Source organism: Danio aesculapii, chromosome 25 (genome assembly GCF_903798145.1).
Source record: "Danio aesculapii chromosome 25, fDanAes4.1, whole genome shotgun sequence".
NCBI classification, from domain to species: domain Eukaryota; kingdom Metazoa; phylum Chordata; class Actinopteri; order Cypriniformes; family Danionidae; genus Danio; species Danio aesculapii.
The window spans coordinates 34002924-34017032 of NC_079459.1; the positions used below are offsets into that span (position 1 = coordinate 34002924).

The 14109-nt window shown below is 36.2% G+C and overlaps 1 protein-coding gene across 2 annotated transcripts; it reads right to left on the reverse strand.

Moving 5' to 3' along the window:
- Window positions 1-553: 553 nt before the first annotated feature.
- mpi (mannose phosphate isomerase) lies at window positions 554-13286 on the reverse strand. Of its 2 annotated transcripts, none has more exons than XM_056451360.1 (8): window positions 13243-13286; window positions 12833-12960; window positions 11916-12116; window positions 10855-10996; window positions 9242-9421; window positions 7939-8112; window positions 6936-7144; window positions 554-5986 (listed from the first exon to the last, which is right to left on the reverse strand). In XM_056451360.1, the coding sequence occupies exons 1-8, from the start codon at window positions 13256-13258 to the stop codon at window positions 5768-5770; spliced, it is 1269 nt and encodes a 422-aa protein (XP_056307335.1). In that variant the 5' UTR covers window positions 13259-13286; the 3' UTR covers window positions 554-5767. The 2 variants fall into 2 exon arrangements, with proteins under 2 accessions (XP_056307335.1, XP_056307336.1); XM_056451361.1 differs by lacking the exon at window positions 13243-13286 and adding an exon at window positions 13075-13216.
- Window positions 13287-14109: the final 823 nt, after the last annotated feature.

Below are 14109 nucleotides of genomic sequence, written 5' to 3' on the forward strand. Positions count from 1 at the left end.
TTACTTTATTTCTGGTACTCTTATTACTTCATAATTACATTTAACATTATTTTTATGGAAAAAAGAGAAACCCAACATTTAATGAATTCGTTTAGTTAAAATAATTAGTAGTTATAATTTTAGTTATAACATTTTTTTCCCAATTAATTTTAGATATTTATGATTTTATACAAAACCGCATAAAGTAAGCACAGTAATTCAATACTAATGGAGAACAATGATTAAAAAATATTCAATCATAAGCTTTAGACTACTTAATTTCAGGTTTAGGTTGAATCCTCACATTTCTAAAAGCTTCAAGTCTTGCAAAAGCATATTTTCCTCCATCATGACATGCACCTCTAAATGTATTGTTTTATGAATTTTAGCTCTCATATCCTGTTTGAGCTGCACCCAATAGGAAGCAATAATAACAGCTACATGATTAAAGCAAACACAAAGATCCAATAAACCACCGTCAGTAAACGAGGACACAGCCTTTGTCTGGTAAAGCTGTTGCGCAAGTTCTTCATATCATAAAAACTGTCCAGAAATGAGCAGGTGAAACGGCAGATGAAAGATTACACAAGTTTTATTTCATCGAGATTACATACAGAGTTCCTCTTAGCAGACACATGCTCCATTACAGCTCAGAAAGTGCCATACATTCATCATTCGTTCAGACTTTAGCCATCGAACGCATGCGCTGATCTCAGAACAGAATAAAAGGCCGTTCACACTTAGGACAAGAACTATAAATATAACAATAACTATATTTGGGTCCACACCAGCAAACGAGAACATTGTTTTAATTTATGCTATTCTTCTGCAGCCTGCAAGGTATCCTTATTGTGTGGTTACTAGCTCATCTGACCAGTGAATCCAGCTCGTGTAATCTCTCAGCGGTTCTCAAACCGGGGGCCGCCAGATGGCGCTAGGGGGAAAATCTAGATGAGGGGTGTGTATCTGAAGGGTAATGTATTTCTTTATTGTAATTTGAGTTCAAAAGTACTGCAAAAATCAAGCTTTGTGTTTGACATTTTAAATGCAGTTGATACTTTCGCAAGCAGGAAAAGTAGGGCAGCGATGTGCACGGGGACTTTTATCAATAAGCGCTCTGGCCGGGCGCTTCCGGTAATTTAGGCACTCGTCTGCTGCTCCTGATTATATTTCAGTTCAAAATACACGATCAATGCAAATAAGCGATCAGCTGGCGCTGCTGAGAGTGTGCCTCTCTGCATAGGCTTCACTCATAGAAAACAAATAGCATTTTAAAGACATGGCACAACTGCACCTCGTCCACAGTGCGACAGGCTTTACTCTTTACATTGTGCAAATATCAGACGGTTCTCTTTGCAGCAGGACAAACAAACATTAAAATTCTAAAGCAAAAAGTGCTGTAATAATGAATGAAGCTGTCGTCACATCAGCGAGTTCATGGAGTTTCACTCCTGTTACAACGATGACAGCTGGATGAGCTCTACAGTCGACCTCTTACTAATATTCCTTACTAACTGGATGATTAGAAAACTAAATTGTATACGCCATGAGTAAAACCACCGTAACCTACAAACAATATAATGTTTCTGTCTGTGTTGTATTATAGAAATTGACATAAGTGAAATTATTGTCATTTTAAGACCAATTTATGCCTGTATTTATAATATAAACATTATTTTTCACATCATTTTCAAAAAGAAAACAAAAAGACACTGAAACTAGTACTTTTATTTTTAATATTCAACTTGCTACCATTGCCTCTCAGCAAGAAGGTCAGTGGTTCGAGTTCCAGCTGAGCCAGTTGGCATTTCTGAGGAGTTTGCATGTTCTCCCCGTGTTGGTAAAGGTTTCCTCTGGGTGCTCCCCAAGACATACATTATAGGTGCGTGGCTTAAATAGCTTCCATGTTAATATTGATCAGTCCCTCCCGTAGTGTCATAGAAATGATTGCGATATGTGAATTTGACTTTAAGACCAATTTATGCCTACATTTATGTAATGATAATACAACAACATATAAGAATAGAATCATTTAAGAGATGAAAACAAGATGTAAATGTCCTTGTAAAATGACGTTATTTGTGAATCGTCAATCTCACAGCAATTCAGAACTCTTTGATTTAGTGGCTAATTTGTATGAATTTGTAAAATCGCATTCATAGTTTTGTTGTGATTTGCACCTCCCCCAATGAGGGTGGGTTTAGGGGAGTTGGGTGCCACACCTACTTTTTAAATTCATACAATTTCATGAGACTGAACTCGTACAAATTCATACAAATTAGCCACTAAATCAAAAAGTTCTGAATTGCTGTGAGATTGTGTTAAGTTTCTTTGTGAGAGCAGGTTGGAAAATGAGAAACTTTACTTTCTTCAGCTGTAAGAAAACACTGCTTGTAACCGTTCCCTAAACTCACTGACACGTCCAGTCAGAAGCCGGCAATCAGCTAAAAATGTTAAAGATATTCATGTCAATGTTCTTTACATGATAAAAGTTCATATTTGACTATTGTGACAGGCCTAACTGAATATTAATACAATATTTTGTCCCAGCATTCTCAAAGGAAAACACAATATACACCTCATTTTATACCTCAATTTGCTGGCATGGCTTACGTAGATTCCATGTAAATTTGGATCATTCCCTCCCATTTTAATTGATTGTTTTCTATATAGTCATGATCTTTAACCTCTTAAAGGCCCAAGCTGTTTTTTTTTTACATGTATTTTTATTTCTCTTTGCTATTTGGGCTTATTGGAACCTGATTAGAATAAAACCTAAGTATGATCTTTTGATACGATGTACTTTTAGAGAAAAATGATGTCCATATATGTGGACTCTAGTCTGAATTTCCATAAAACACTTATTCCTGACTGTTTTTAATGCATTAATAACATATTTTTTTGAACATGTTTTGACTATCAGAGAGGAAAAACAACATTTTTTGGCCATTTTGGACAGTTAAAATAGTGTTAGGGACATTTCATATGCTGCAGAACAGTGGCAGGATGACACTGAATGTCTGTAACAAAATAAACCATTCAGAGTATTTTAAATTGCCACTTAAGAGCTAAAACGTGCTGTCCACATATGTGGACTGGACACTGAGCCCGAGGAGGTTAAATAATCGTTGAAAAGACCGCTTCTCTGCAATGTCGCCTCCTTTATATTTCAATAGATTCTCATTGGCTGTATGCGTTTTATTGTTTATTAGCTGAATAAACAATAAAAACATTGTGAAATTAATCCCACTCATATTGTTTCTCCACGTAATAATCGTTTTAGTCCTGTAGTCTGAACTCTGCTGTTGTTTTACATTCAGAATGATTTTTACCTCCCCATCATCATTGTTATCTTTACAGCTATCGTACTTTGTGTGAACGGCCATTAACATGGCTCCAAAAATATTAGACATAATTCTGAAAACCAACAAGGCTGAGGTCAGTGGTCTGGCTTTACACATATCTGAAGAGGGCACTAAAAATACAGTAAACAGACATCAGGACGACGGGAACGTTCCCAGCATCCTTTGTGCTCTCCACACGGTAAATAGTGCAAATAGTAACTACAGCAATAAAAGCATAACCACACATCAAGCCACGAAGAAGGGAGAATAGAAATCGGTAACAAAGTTTCACACGTATGAAAACACTTTTTCAGGGTCGATGTTAAAATTAGCCCAACTGCTAATCAAATCACAAAACTCACATCGTTAATAAAGCCCTGAACATGTTTCCGGTGTTGGAAGAGTGTGTCCGTGACTGTAGTGCCATGGAAAAGCTCTTAAAATGTTAAAACTGGTCTCAAGGCAACGTTACCGGGTTTTTATGTAAAAGTAAATCAGTTTCTGTCCTAATATCTGTTGTTTTTAAAGGTTATGTTTTTTTTGAACATGCAAAAGGTGTTTCATCATCCTTATGCAGAACTTCTCTAATGGAGCTAATTTGGTTTCATGAAATGTTTATATCTTGCAGCCAATAGCGAGTGATCATGCATCCGTGCATTTAAATGAGTCGTCAAACCTGACCATATTTATAGTCTTAAAGGGGCAGTTCACCCAAAAATGAAAGTGTAATATTTGGAAATATTGGTAACACTTTACTAACACTACTAGCTTAATAATAGTATGGTAGAAGCTTGGTTTAGGTTTTGGGAAAAGGGATGCAAAATAGAGTTGTGCCCTAAACTAAAGTTTTACAGAAATATTTTGTAAATAATGTCAAATTTCTTCCATAGACTAACTGTTTTGCTTCATAAGACCTCAATGTGTCATCGGTAGCCATTGGGATTCATTTTGTTTTGCCTGTATGCTTTTGGACTCTCAGTGACTCATTTATAGGTGCACTTAAGAGAGTTTTACATTTAAATGATGATGATATTGGAAAGCACCCAATCAAACATGGCTATAACCCAACAGGTCTCCGCCCCCACTATATTTCTAGACACGACTAATCCGACCGCAATTGGGTCATCTGACCAATCAGAGTGCCATAAGCAGGGTTCACACACATTTTTACTTCTAAAATTTCATGAGTTTTCCAAGACTTTCAAGTAAATTTTCATGATCTATTCTTTCATGCAATGTCTACATCTGCGTAGTAAAAGAAAAACAATGCATGTTCAAATTTATTACACGCAACAATCTGTTTAGTTTTAATTTAGATCTATGTAAAATTGATTCAGATAATGTTTACACCGCACTAATAATGTCAGAGTACGTGATTGGCCAAGAACAGAAAAGAAGTAAATAACCTATATTCAAGAATACAGATATTTGTTTTTCATGACTTTTCCAAAACTTTTAAAGGCCTGAAAATGTCAAAACTCCATGACTTTTCCAGGTTTTCCATGACTGTATGAACCCTGCATAGGGTAATTTGACCAATCAAAGAAGAGTTGTCTGACTAATTAGAGCACAATGAGGTCATTACTAATAGGAGCACATTAGGGTCATCTGACCAATCTGGGAAGAGTACTTCTGATTGGCTGCCGGTGTGTTTTGTAACTTAAAAAAAAAAACATGCACTTAATACCATATTATTATTACCCACAAAATAAATCTCATCTTATTTTGAAACTAAGAGCAGTTGTGGACATGTGCAAACTTCCACACTTGCATCCATTTAATTTTGCTTTACATTGCAAACTTGTTAAAGAAGGTTCCCATTAGGCTGTTTTTCAGGAACTAAATTAAAATACTCTAGGAATGTTCTATGTATGATCTTTAGTGACTTCTAATGGAAATAAGTTCTATAATCCTGGATTTATTACGGTGATTATTCAGTGCAAGCCATTCTAAAGAAGGAAAAAGTGTATATAACTGGAAATAATTTATAAACTTTCACCAAAATCTAATAACTTTAACCATTAAGCTTTTGGTTTAGGACCAATAATACAGAATTCCTGAAATCCTAGCAATCGCTAATGTAATGCTGGTGGTTTAAACTCTTACTTTTCACCGTACAGTCATTTTTCTGATTGAATATCCCTTCCCTCATAAATAAGTCCCGTCTTTATTTTATGTCGACTTTAATTTATATACTGACATATTTCTGAAGAACATGCACAACAACCTTGTTCAAAACCTCAAACTGTTATTGTTTTTTTTGGTTAGCATAGCCATTTCAACACTAAACGTCATTCTAATAATTATAGTCTCCAGCTAAGGAGGGGTTATTCGTCATGCATGTTCATGATGAAGCCAAAAACATGGGAACATGAGTTCTACTGGAGGTGTTTTAGCAGATACAGGACAGAACGGATGGTAACGGGATGTTTCTGAAGCGTCTCCTACAGTAAGCAGCACGCTCTGAACATGGTCATGCCTGTGGATGATGTCAGCTGTAAAGAGACGTTCTCATTGGCTGAAATGAAGAGCACGGAGCCTCGTTTTAGAGTGATGTCAGAGAGAGCAGCAGCAGACGTGGCGACGGCCTCACCGTCAATGACCAGCAGGATTCCCGCAGAATCCAGAGCACTCACAGTATACTGCAGAGTCGAGGACGGCACCTGAAGAACCAACAGCTACATTAGCATTATAATACTCCTCAAGTGCCCCTGTTATGCTTTAGTGGACACTACCATTCATGTAGTGTGCAGTGAAGCGTTTTGTGAATATTAATTACTGCAAAATAATAAAAGATTTACTGTCTGTCAAAGAAATAATCAGTTCTGAACTGTCTGTAATGCCATCTGACCAATCAGAACAGAGCAGGGTCACCTGACCAATCAGAGTATGGCTATGGTCCTTTTTGGGTGAAGTGTAGTGCCATTTGACCAATCAGAGTGCAACAGTGTCATCTGAGCAATCTTAGTGCAATAGGGTAATCAGACCAATCAGAGCAGAGTGCAGTCATCTAACCAATTAAAGCGCAAAAGCGTCATCAGATCAATCCTAGCATGGTAAAAACATCTGATTCTGACCAATCAAAGCACAACAGGATAATCTGAACAATCAGAGTAAAATAGGGTCATTGACCAATCAGAGCAGAGTCGTCTGACCAATCAGAGGACAAGGCTCATCGGACCAAACAAAGCATAGTAAATTTGACCAATCAAAGCACATTAGGATCATCTGACCAATCAGATCAGAGTACAGCCATCTGACCAATTATAAGAATGTGTCTTCTGACCAATCAGAGTGCAATAGGGTAATTTGACCAATCAGAGAAGAGTGCAGTTATCTGACCAATCAGAGTAGAGTCGTCTGACCAATAAGAGCATAATAAGGTCATCTGACCAATAAGGGCAGAGTTCAGTCATCTTACCAATGAGAGCACAATAGGGTCAAAGTAAAGGAGGGCTATGTGACCAATCAAAGCAGAGTAGAGTCATGTTGAAAGACAGGATTTAGAGAGATCAGATCCTTTAAACACAGAGCTGATACTGTGATGCACATTATGAGAAAATTCAAGTGTTATTTGACTTGTGTGTATTTGACTGAAGTGTGTATTTGGACCTGTATTCTCATGACGGTGAAGTCTGGCACAGGGGGGTCGTAGAGGTAGACACAGGGGTCGGCGTTGTCCCGCACACAGGGGAAGATTTTGGCACTGACGGGAGCTGGGCAGTAATTCAACATTTCACACAGAGTGTCCACGTCTATGTATTTGGGGGTCAGTCCGGCACGAACGGTGTTATCAGAACACGCCATACACTCCACACAGTCTGCGATAAACAAATGAAAAATGCTGTGCATATAAATATATTTCACATAAATGTAATGACACAACATATGTGGAATATTTATGACCACAACACAGACTGTAATACATGCAGACTCTATTAATATTAACTATTGTAATATTAAGGATTATTGGATTATTAAATTATTAATGACAGTATTTCACGAGATGTTAATATATACAGCTTACATGTAATAAATGATTATTCATTTATTTTTTTATTAATATTATAGATTAATAAATGCATAAAAATTAAGACATTTCACAAGAATTCAAATACACAACCTACATGCAATAAATGAACAGCAATGAATTATTATGAAGGGTTATTGTGTGAATATTATTAAATAAATATAATAAAAAATAGAAATTACACAACCTAAATGGAATAAATAAACACCAATTAAACGGTATGGATTATTAAACGAATATTAATAAATATATTCAATGCAAAGCCCAACAATCCAACCTGGATGAAATAGATTATTGATTAAACTATTAATACTTTTAATAGTATAAAGTAAATATTAATGAATATATTTATACATTTATATAGTATTATTGTATTTTATTAATATATATAAGCATTAATATTGTATATACACAACACATTTAACAAATTAATAAAATTATTCCAATATTATTAATAATTATGTGAATATTATTAAAATTCACATTATTATTACTACAATTATGATCATTTATATCATTAAAATTATACATTACTAAAATTCACACACATACAAAACACATTTTCTGAGTAACATGACCTCTGACCTCCGGACAGATAAGCATGAGGCTCATTTGCCCCCAGAAACATGGCCTCTCCCGGCTGCAGCACGATGCGGTTGAGGAAGTAAATGGAGAAGCAGCCGATGTCTCCGGGATACTGGGAATGAAGCCGCAGCAGCAGCTCTCCGTTACTTCTAGAGGTGTCTTTACCTGCGGCTTCTGGAACGACACAGCAGGTCAGACCGGTTTCATCTCAACACAGAACACACAGATGCGATAGATCAGGTCAGGAATGTGTGTTTGCAGATGTGGGAGTGGAAGTCCTGGATAAACATTAGCTTATGTTTTGATCCACCTGTTTTTATGTGCGCTTTGGAATATTGCATGAAAATGATAAATGATAATGGAAATGCTAAATGGATGTAAATAAATTGACTTTATGGATGTAATCGATGCTTTACTCACAAATGTTTTATGTGATATTCCAGTTTTGCGCTTCAGTTTAATTAGCATTTTTGGATGAAAACATAGCTATTGTTTGATTAGATTACACGAGCTGGATTCACTGGTCAGACGGTTAAAAACGGCACACTGGATGGAAACATAGCTACTGTTTGATTAGGTAGATTACACGAGCTGGATTCACTAGTCAGATGTGCTAAAAATGGCACATGGGATGGAAACATAGCTACTGTTTGATTAGATAGATTATACGAGCTGGATTCACTGGTCAGATGTGCTAAAAACGGCACATGGGATGGAAACATAGCTACTGTTTGATTGGGTAGATTACACGAGCTGGATTCACTGATCAGACGGTTAAAAACGGCACGCTGGATGGAAACATAGCTACAGTTTGATTAGATAGATTACACGAACTGGATTCACTGGTCAGATGTGCTAGAAACAGCACACTGGATGGAAACATAGCTCCTGTTTGATTAGGTAGATTACACGAGCTGGATTCACTGGTCAGATGTGTTAAAAACGGCACACTGGATGAAAACATAGCTCCTGTTTGATTAGGTAGATTACACGAGCTGGATTCACTGGTCAGATGTGCTAAAAACGGTACGCTGGATGGAAACATAGCTACTGTTTGATTAGGTAGATTACACGAGCTGGATTCACTGGTCAGATGTGCTAAAAACAGTACGCTGGATAAAAACATAGCTACTGTTTGATTAGGTAGATTACACGAGCTGGATTCACTGGTCAGATTACACGAGCTGGATTCACTGGTCAGATTACACTGGTAGATTACACGTGCTGGATTCACTGGTCAGATGTGCTAGAAACAGCACACTGGATGGAAACATAGCTAGGAGACAAACAGTTTCCCTCTCACCTTCCTCTGAGATTCGCTTGACTAGCATGTTGAGCTGGTCCACAAACAGCTTCTTCTCGCAGTTCATCATTCTGGTGAAGCATTTCTTCAGGGCGAGAGACGTCCGCTCCGGGTCTCCGTCAGCACTCTGCAGCTCCTCAGAGGCTTCGTTTCCCACCAGCGCTCGGAACTCTGGGACATCTGATGAAAAAACCCACAAACCACACATGCAGTTGCAAATATCAGGATAAATACATGTGAAACTGAACTTGTCAGTAGGTGGCGACAAATCCCGTGTTAATGAATGATTGATCAAATTGTTCATTCAGTTGATTCATTCAAAGCAGCTGATTCTTTTAGAAGTAAAGCAAGTCTGATGAAAAAACCCACAAACCACACATACGGCTGGAAATATTAGGATAAATTAACGTGACACTGAAATTGCCAGTAGGTGGTGACAAATCCAAGTGTTAATGATTGATTTATTGAATCATTCAAAGCAACTGACTCTTTCAGAAGTAATTCAAGTCTCTTTAAAGTCAAATGATTCAGTCAAATGCAGATTCACTCAGCAAGCATTGCTTCAAGACAAATGTTATCGTGAGACAATATTGTATAAGGCTGCCAGCAAATGATGATTTTTCTAGTCGTCAATAGTTGTTCATTTACGCTATTAGTTGGCTAACCCCAATTGACTCAAATAATACCTAATAAATCTGGAGAGTTTTCAAGTGGCCTCTTAATTTTACACTGTGTGTGTGTGTAAATGCTTAAGAGGACTAATTAGGGACATTTGGACAACAGTGGTTTATTCTGTAGCCAATTTAAAATAAATGTGTGAGGTGGCTAATAAAAGTGACCTTAGCAGATTTTACATGTATTAAAATATTTGTTCTCATTTTCATTTCAGCCAAACTAAAACAAATAATAAAGAAACTAAAAGAAATACTGTGAAAAATGTGCTTGCTCTGTTAAACAGCACTTATGAAATGCCCTTTTCTATTCATTTCACTTCTATAATGTGACATTTACATTTTATGGAATATTTTGTAAAACAAAGATAAATTTAGTTTTAAATTGTACATATTTCAGTATCTTAAAAAGCAAACAAAAATGCATTTCCTCATATACAGTTGAAGTCAAAACTGTTAGGCCTCTTTTTTCTGTTTCAAATATTTCCTGAATAATGTTCAGCAGATTCAGGAAATTTTCACAGTAAGTCTGACAATATTTTTTCTTCTGGAGAAAGTCTTGGCTAGAATAAAAGCAGTTTTAAATTTTTATGAACCCATTTGAAGGTCAATATTATTAGCCCCCTTAAGCTTTATTTGTTTTGGATAGTCTACAGAACAAACCACTGTTATACAATGACTTGCCTAATTACCCTAACTTTACCTTAATTAACCTAGTTAAGCCTTTAAATGTCTCTTTAAGCTGTGTAGAAGTGTCTTGAAGAATATCTAGTCAAACATTATTTGCTGATAAATAAATCAGTTATTAGAAATGAGTTATTAAAACTATTATGTTTAGAAATGTGTTGAACTAAATCTTCGCTTTGTTAAACAGAAATTGGGCAAAAAATAAACAGGGGGGTGAATAATTCTGACTTCATGTGTAGTTCATTAAGCACTCACTTTTGAGAAAGCCCAAGATTTCCTCCATGGGCCGGAAACCACAGAGACCCTCAAACTGCGTGAGAGCGATGGCCATCTCCGGCTTGTGGTTGTTGTCAGGATAATGTTCAGGAAATTGCGCATGGAGTCTCGCAGCCAGCTCCTTGCGGACATGAACAACATGGTAAGGTACTTGCTTTATTCATTTTATATTTATCATAAACCATTATGCAATCTTATGATTATTTTAGATACATGTCTTAAAATAATTTACTCTTATTGCACATTTTTGAAAAAGAGCTTACAAATCTCGAGGGTTAAATTAAAGGTTTAATAAATAAAGAGTCCTGCAGTCAATCAGACTGGAAACTGGACTTTTTTGGGGGGCCAAAATTCTGTTCTGGACTTGCAAACTCTGCATGAACTTTTACAAATGTAGGAAGTTTTGAGCTTTGTTCTTGTCATACTGTTATTCAATGTTGTTTTCAGCATTAATGAAATACTGTATGAATACGTTTTGTGTGTTTTCTTTATAGCTGATCATGTGAGTGTAATATTGACATTTTCTTTTTTTAAAATGAGAAAGAAAATTGTAAATTAACCAATTAGTTTGTAATAAATCAGCAATAGGATTGGCTAATATGCACAACAAATGTCTTTGCAGTTACCAAGAAACTTACCGTGAAACTTGTAAAAAATAAGGCTCTTTTTAAAGCACAGATCATGTAATTTAATTAAATTATAGTCTGTTAATTAGACTAAGCACTCATTTAGTCGTTCAAGCATAACACGAGATGAAAGTGACATCAGGAGCAGCAGGCTAGTGCAGAAACTGCATTGAAAATACTGTGGTAAAACAAATGTCCATATTTTAAAAACATGATGGCACAGAACAATGTCATCTAATGCAGTGTGAGACCCACTTTATATCGTATCTCAATCAGGCAGTGAATGTCATTGATTTGAAAGAAACCAGATTTCTTTAATGCTGCGATTTTATAATGGCATGACGGACTGAGTGGGCTTATTCCAAATCAAAAGTTCCAGTGCATATAGCATATGTATCATGTTTGGTGTCTCACCCTGTTGGGATGCGCCTGGATGGACAGAGCCGTGTTTACAGACAGCACTTTGAACAGGAAGGGAAGCTGCCCATGAAAGGTGTCCTTGACCTTTGACCCCAGGGATCCCGGGAAATCTGCAATCCACTGGCCCAGCGTCCTCTGGGAAATCCTGTTGTCTTTGATGAGAGCATCGCCTTTGGGGTGAGCACCCATCCACAGCTGCAACAAACACACAAATACGGATTTATTTTATCTTTGCCATAATATTAGACTAGATATTCTTCAAGATACTAGTATTCAGCTTAAAGTGACATTTAAAGGCTTAACTAGGTTATTTAGGGTAATGTTAGGGTAATTAGGCAAGTCATTGTATAACAGCGGTTTGTTCTGTAGACAATCGAAAACAAATATTGCTTAAGGGGGCTAATAATATTCACCCTAAAATGGTTTTAAAAACATTAAAAACTGCTTTTATTCTAGCCAAAATAAAACAAATAAGACTTTCTTCAGAAGAAAAAATATTATAAGAAATACTGTAAAAAATTCCTGAATCTGTTAAACATCATTTGACAAATATTTGTAAAATTAAAAAATATTTCAGTGCGGCGGCTCATAATTTTGCCCACAACTGTATGTATGTTTGTATGTATGTATGTGTATATATATATGTATATGTAGCTAAGACCAGGCTGGAATTGGCTGGAAACCAGCGTGGAAATGGCCAAAACCCCTCTAAAACCAGACTGGTCAACCAGCTAAAACCAGCCAACCAATCTAGGCTGGTTTAAGCTGTTTTTTTCAGTAGGGGTTGAGTATGTATAGTGTAAATTTGTATGTTCAGTGTGTTGTTGTATAAATAGTGTGTATCTGTATGTTCAGTGTGTTGTTGTATAGTGTGTATCTGTATGTTCAGTGTAGTGTAGTATAGCGTGTACCTCTGCATAGGGTTTGCTGTGCTCAATGAGCGCCTGCGGGTCTCCGCCGAGCACCAGCCGCGCCACCTCACTGTCCAGACCCGCTTTACCCCAGGCGTAGTTCTGCACCACACAGCACAGAGGAAACACTGCAACACACACACACAAAACCGCTTCAGATAAACACACACTCACTCACTCCGAGTAACCAGTGAAGGAATGAACGGATAACGCGAGTGTCATTGAAGAGAAGAACTGCTTACACACTCAAATTCAGCATCACACTGCAGAAAACACTCGTAAATGACCAATCCAGACACACCACACACACACCGACGGCAGCGGTAACTAGTCCTGGTTTAAGATGACGCATTACTGTATTTATTTAGCTAAATCAAGAATGAAATGTGAAGTCAAGAGATTTAACTGACCTTTCACTTCCGCCATGTCTGCAACGCTGACAGTCACGTATGTTGCGTCACGGCTCGCCAGCCAATCACGAGCCTTAATATGTAAATAAACATTCATAATGCATATCTTGGGTATTGCTTTTATTTTTTTAATAATATATGTAGATAATACATTTAACAAAGTATGGCTAGTGAAACAATAAAATAAGTAAATAAGAAAAAACGTGTATAATTAGCAGAGTTTATATTAATAATGCTATTTTCCTGCTTTACATTTTACAAAACAATGTAATTTTAGTTAAACTCATGTATAAAACGAATGAACTACCTAATTAATAATAAAAAAATTAATTAAATCCTTAGCAGGCATGTTTTATAATGATAGATTTTTCTCAATAAAATCAATAAATTTGATTCACGATTTATTTTTTCTATCTTGTTGAAACATGGATCTATAAATAAAACAAATCAACTTTTAAATTTAACCAGATGACCACAAATTCCAAAACTAAAATATAATTTTGGTCCTTTTTATCAATTATTACCTTCATAAACCCTCATCACCTTTATTCATAAAAAATATACAAATGAAATGTTTCTTATATATATAGCTTATAAGTCCAAATATTTTGTAATAGTGCAGAATATATATGTTTGTGTGTGTGTATATATATATATTTTAGTGTAATAGTTACATCTTCCCATGTTTTACTAATGAAAAGAGTCCATATATAGATGAAAATCTACCAAACAAGGTTTACTATTATTCCTTCTACCTTTATGAACAGAAAATGTAACAAATAAGATAAAATTCTATATAAATCCCACTCTTTTTGATTCCGAATATAAAGGTCTACGTTTACGTCTGCTGATGACGTCGCTGATCAG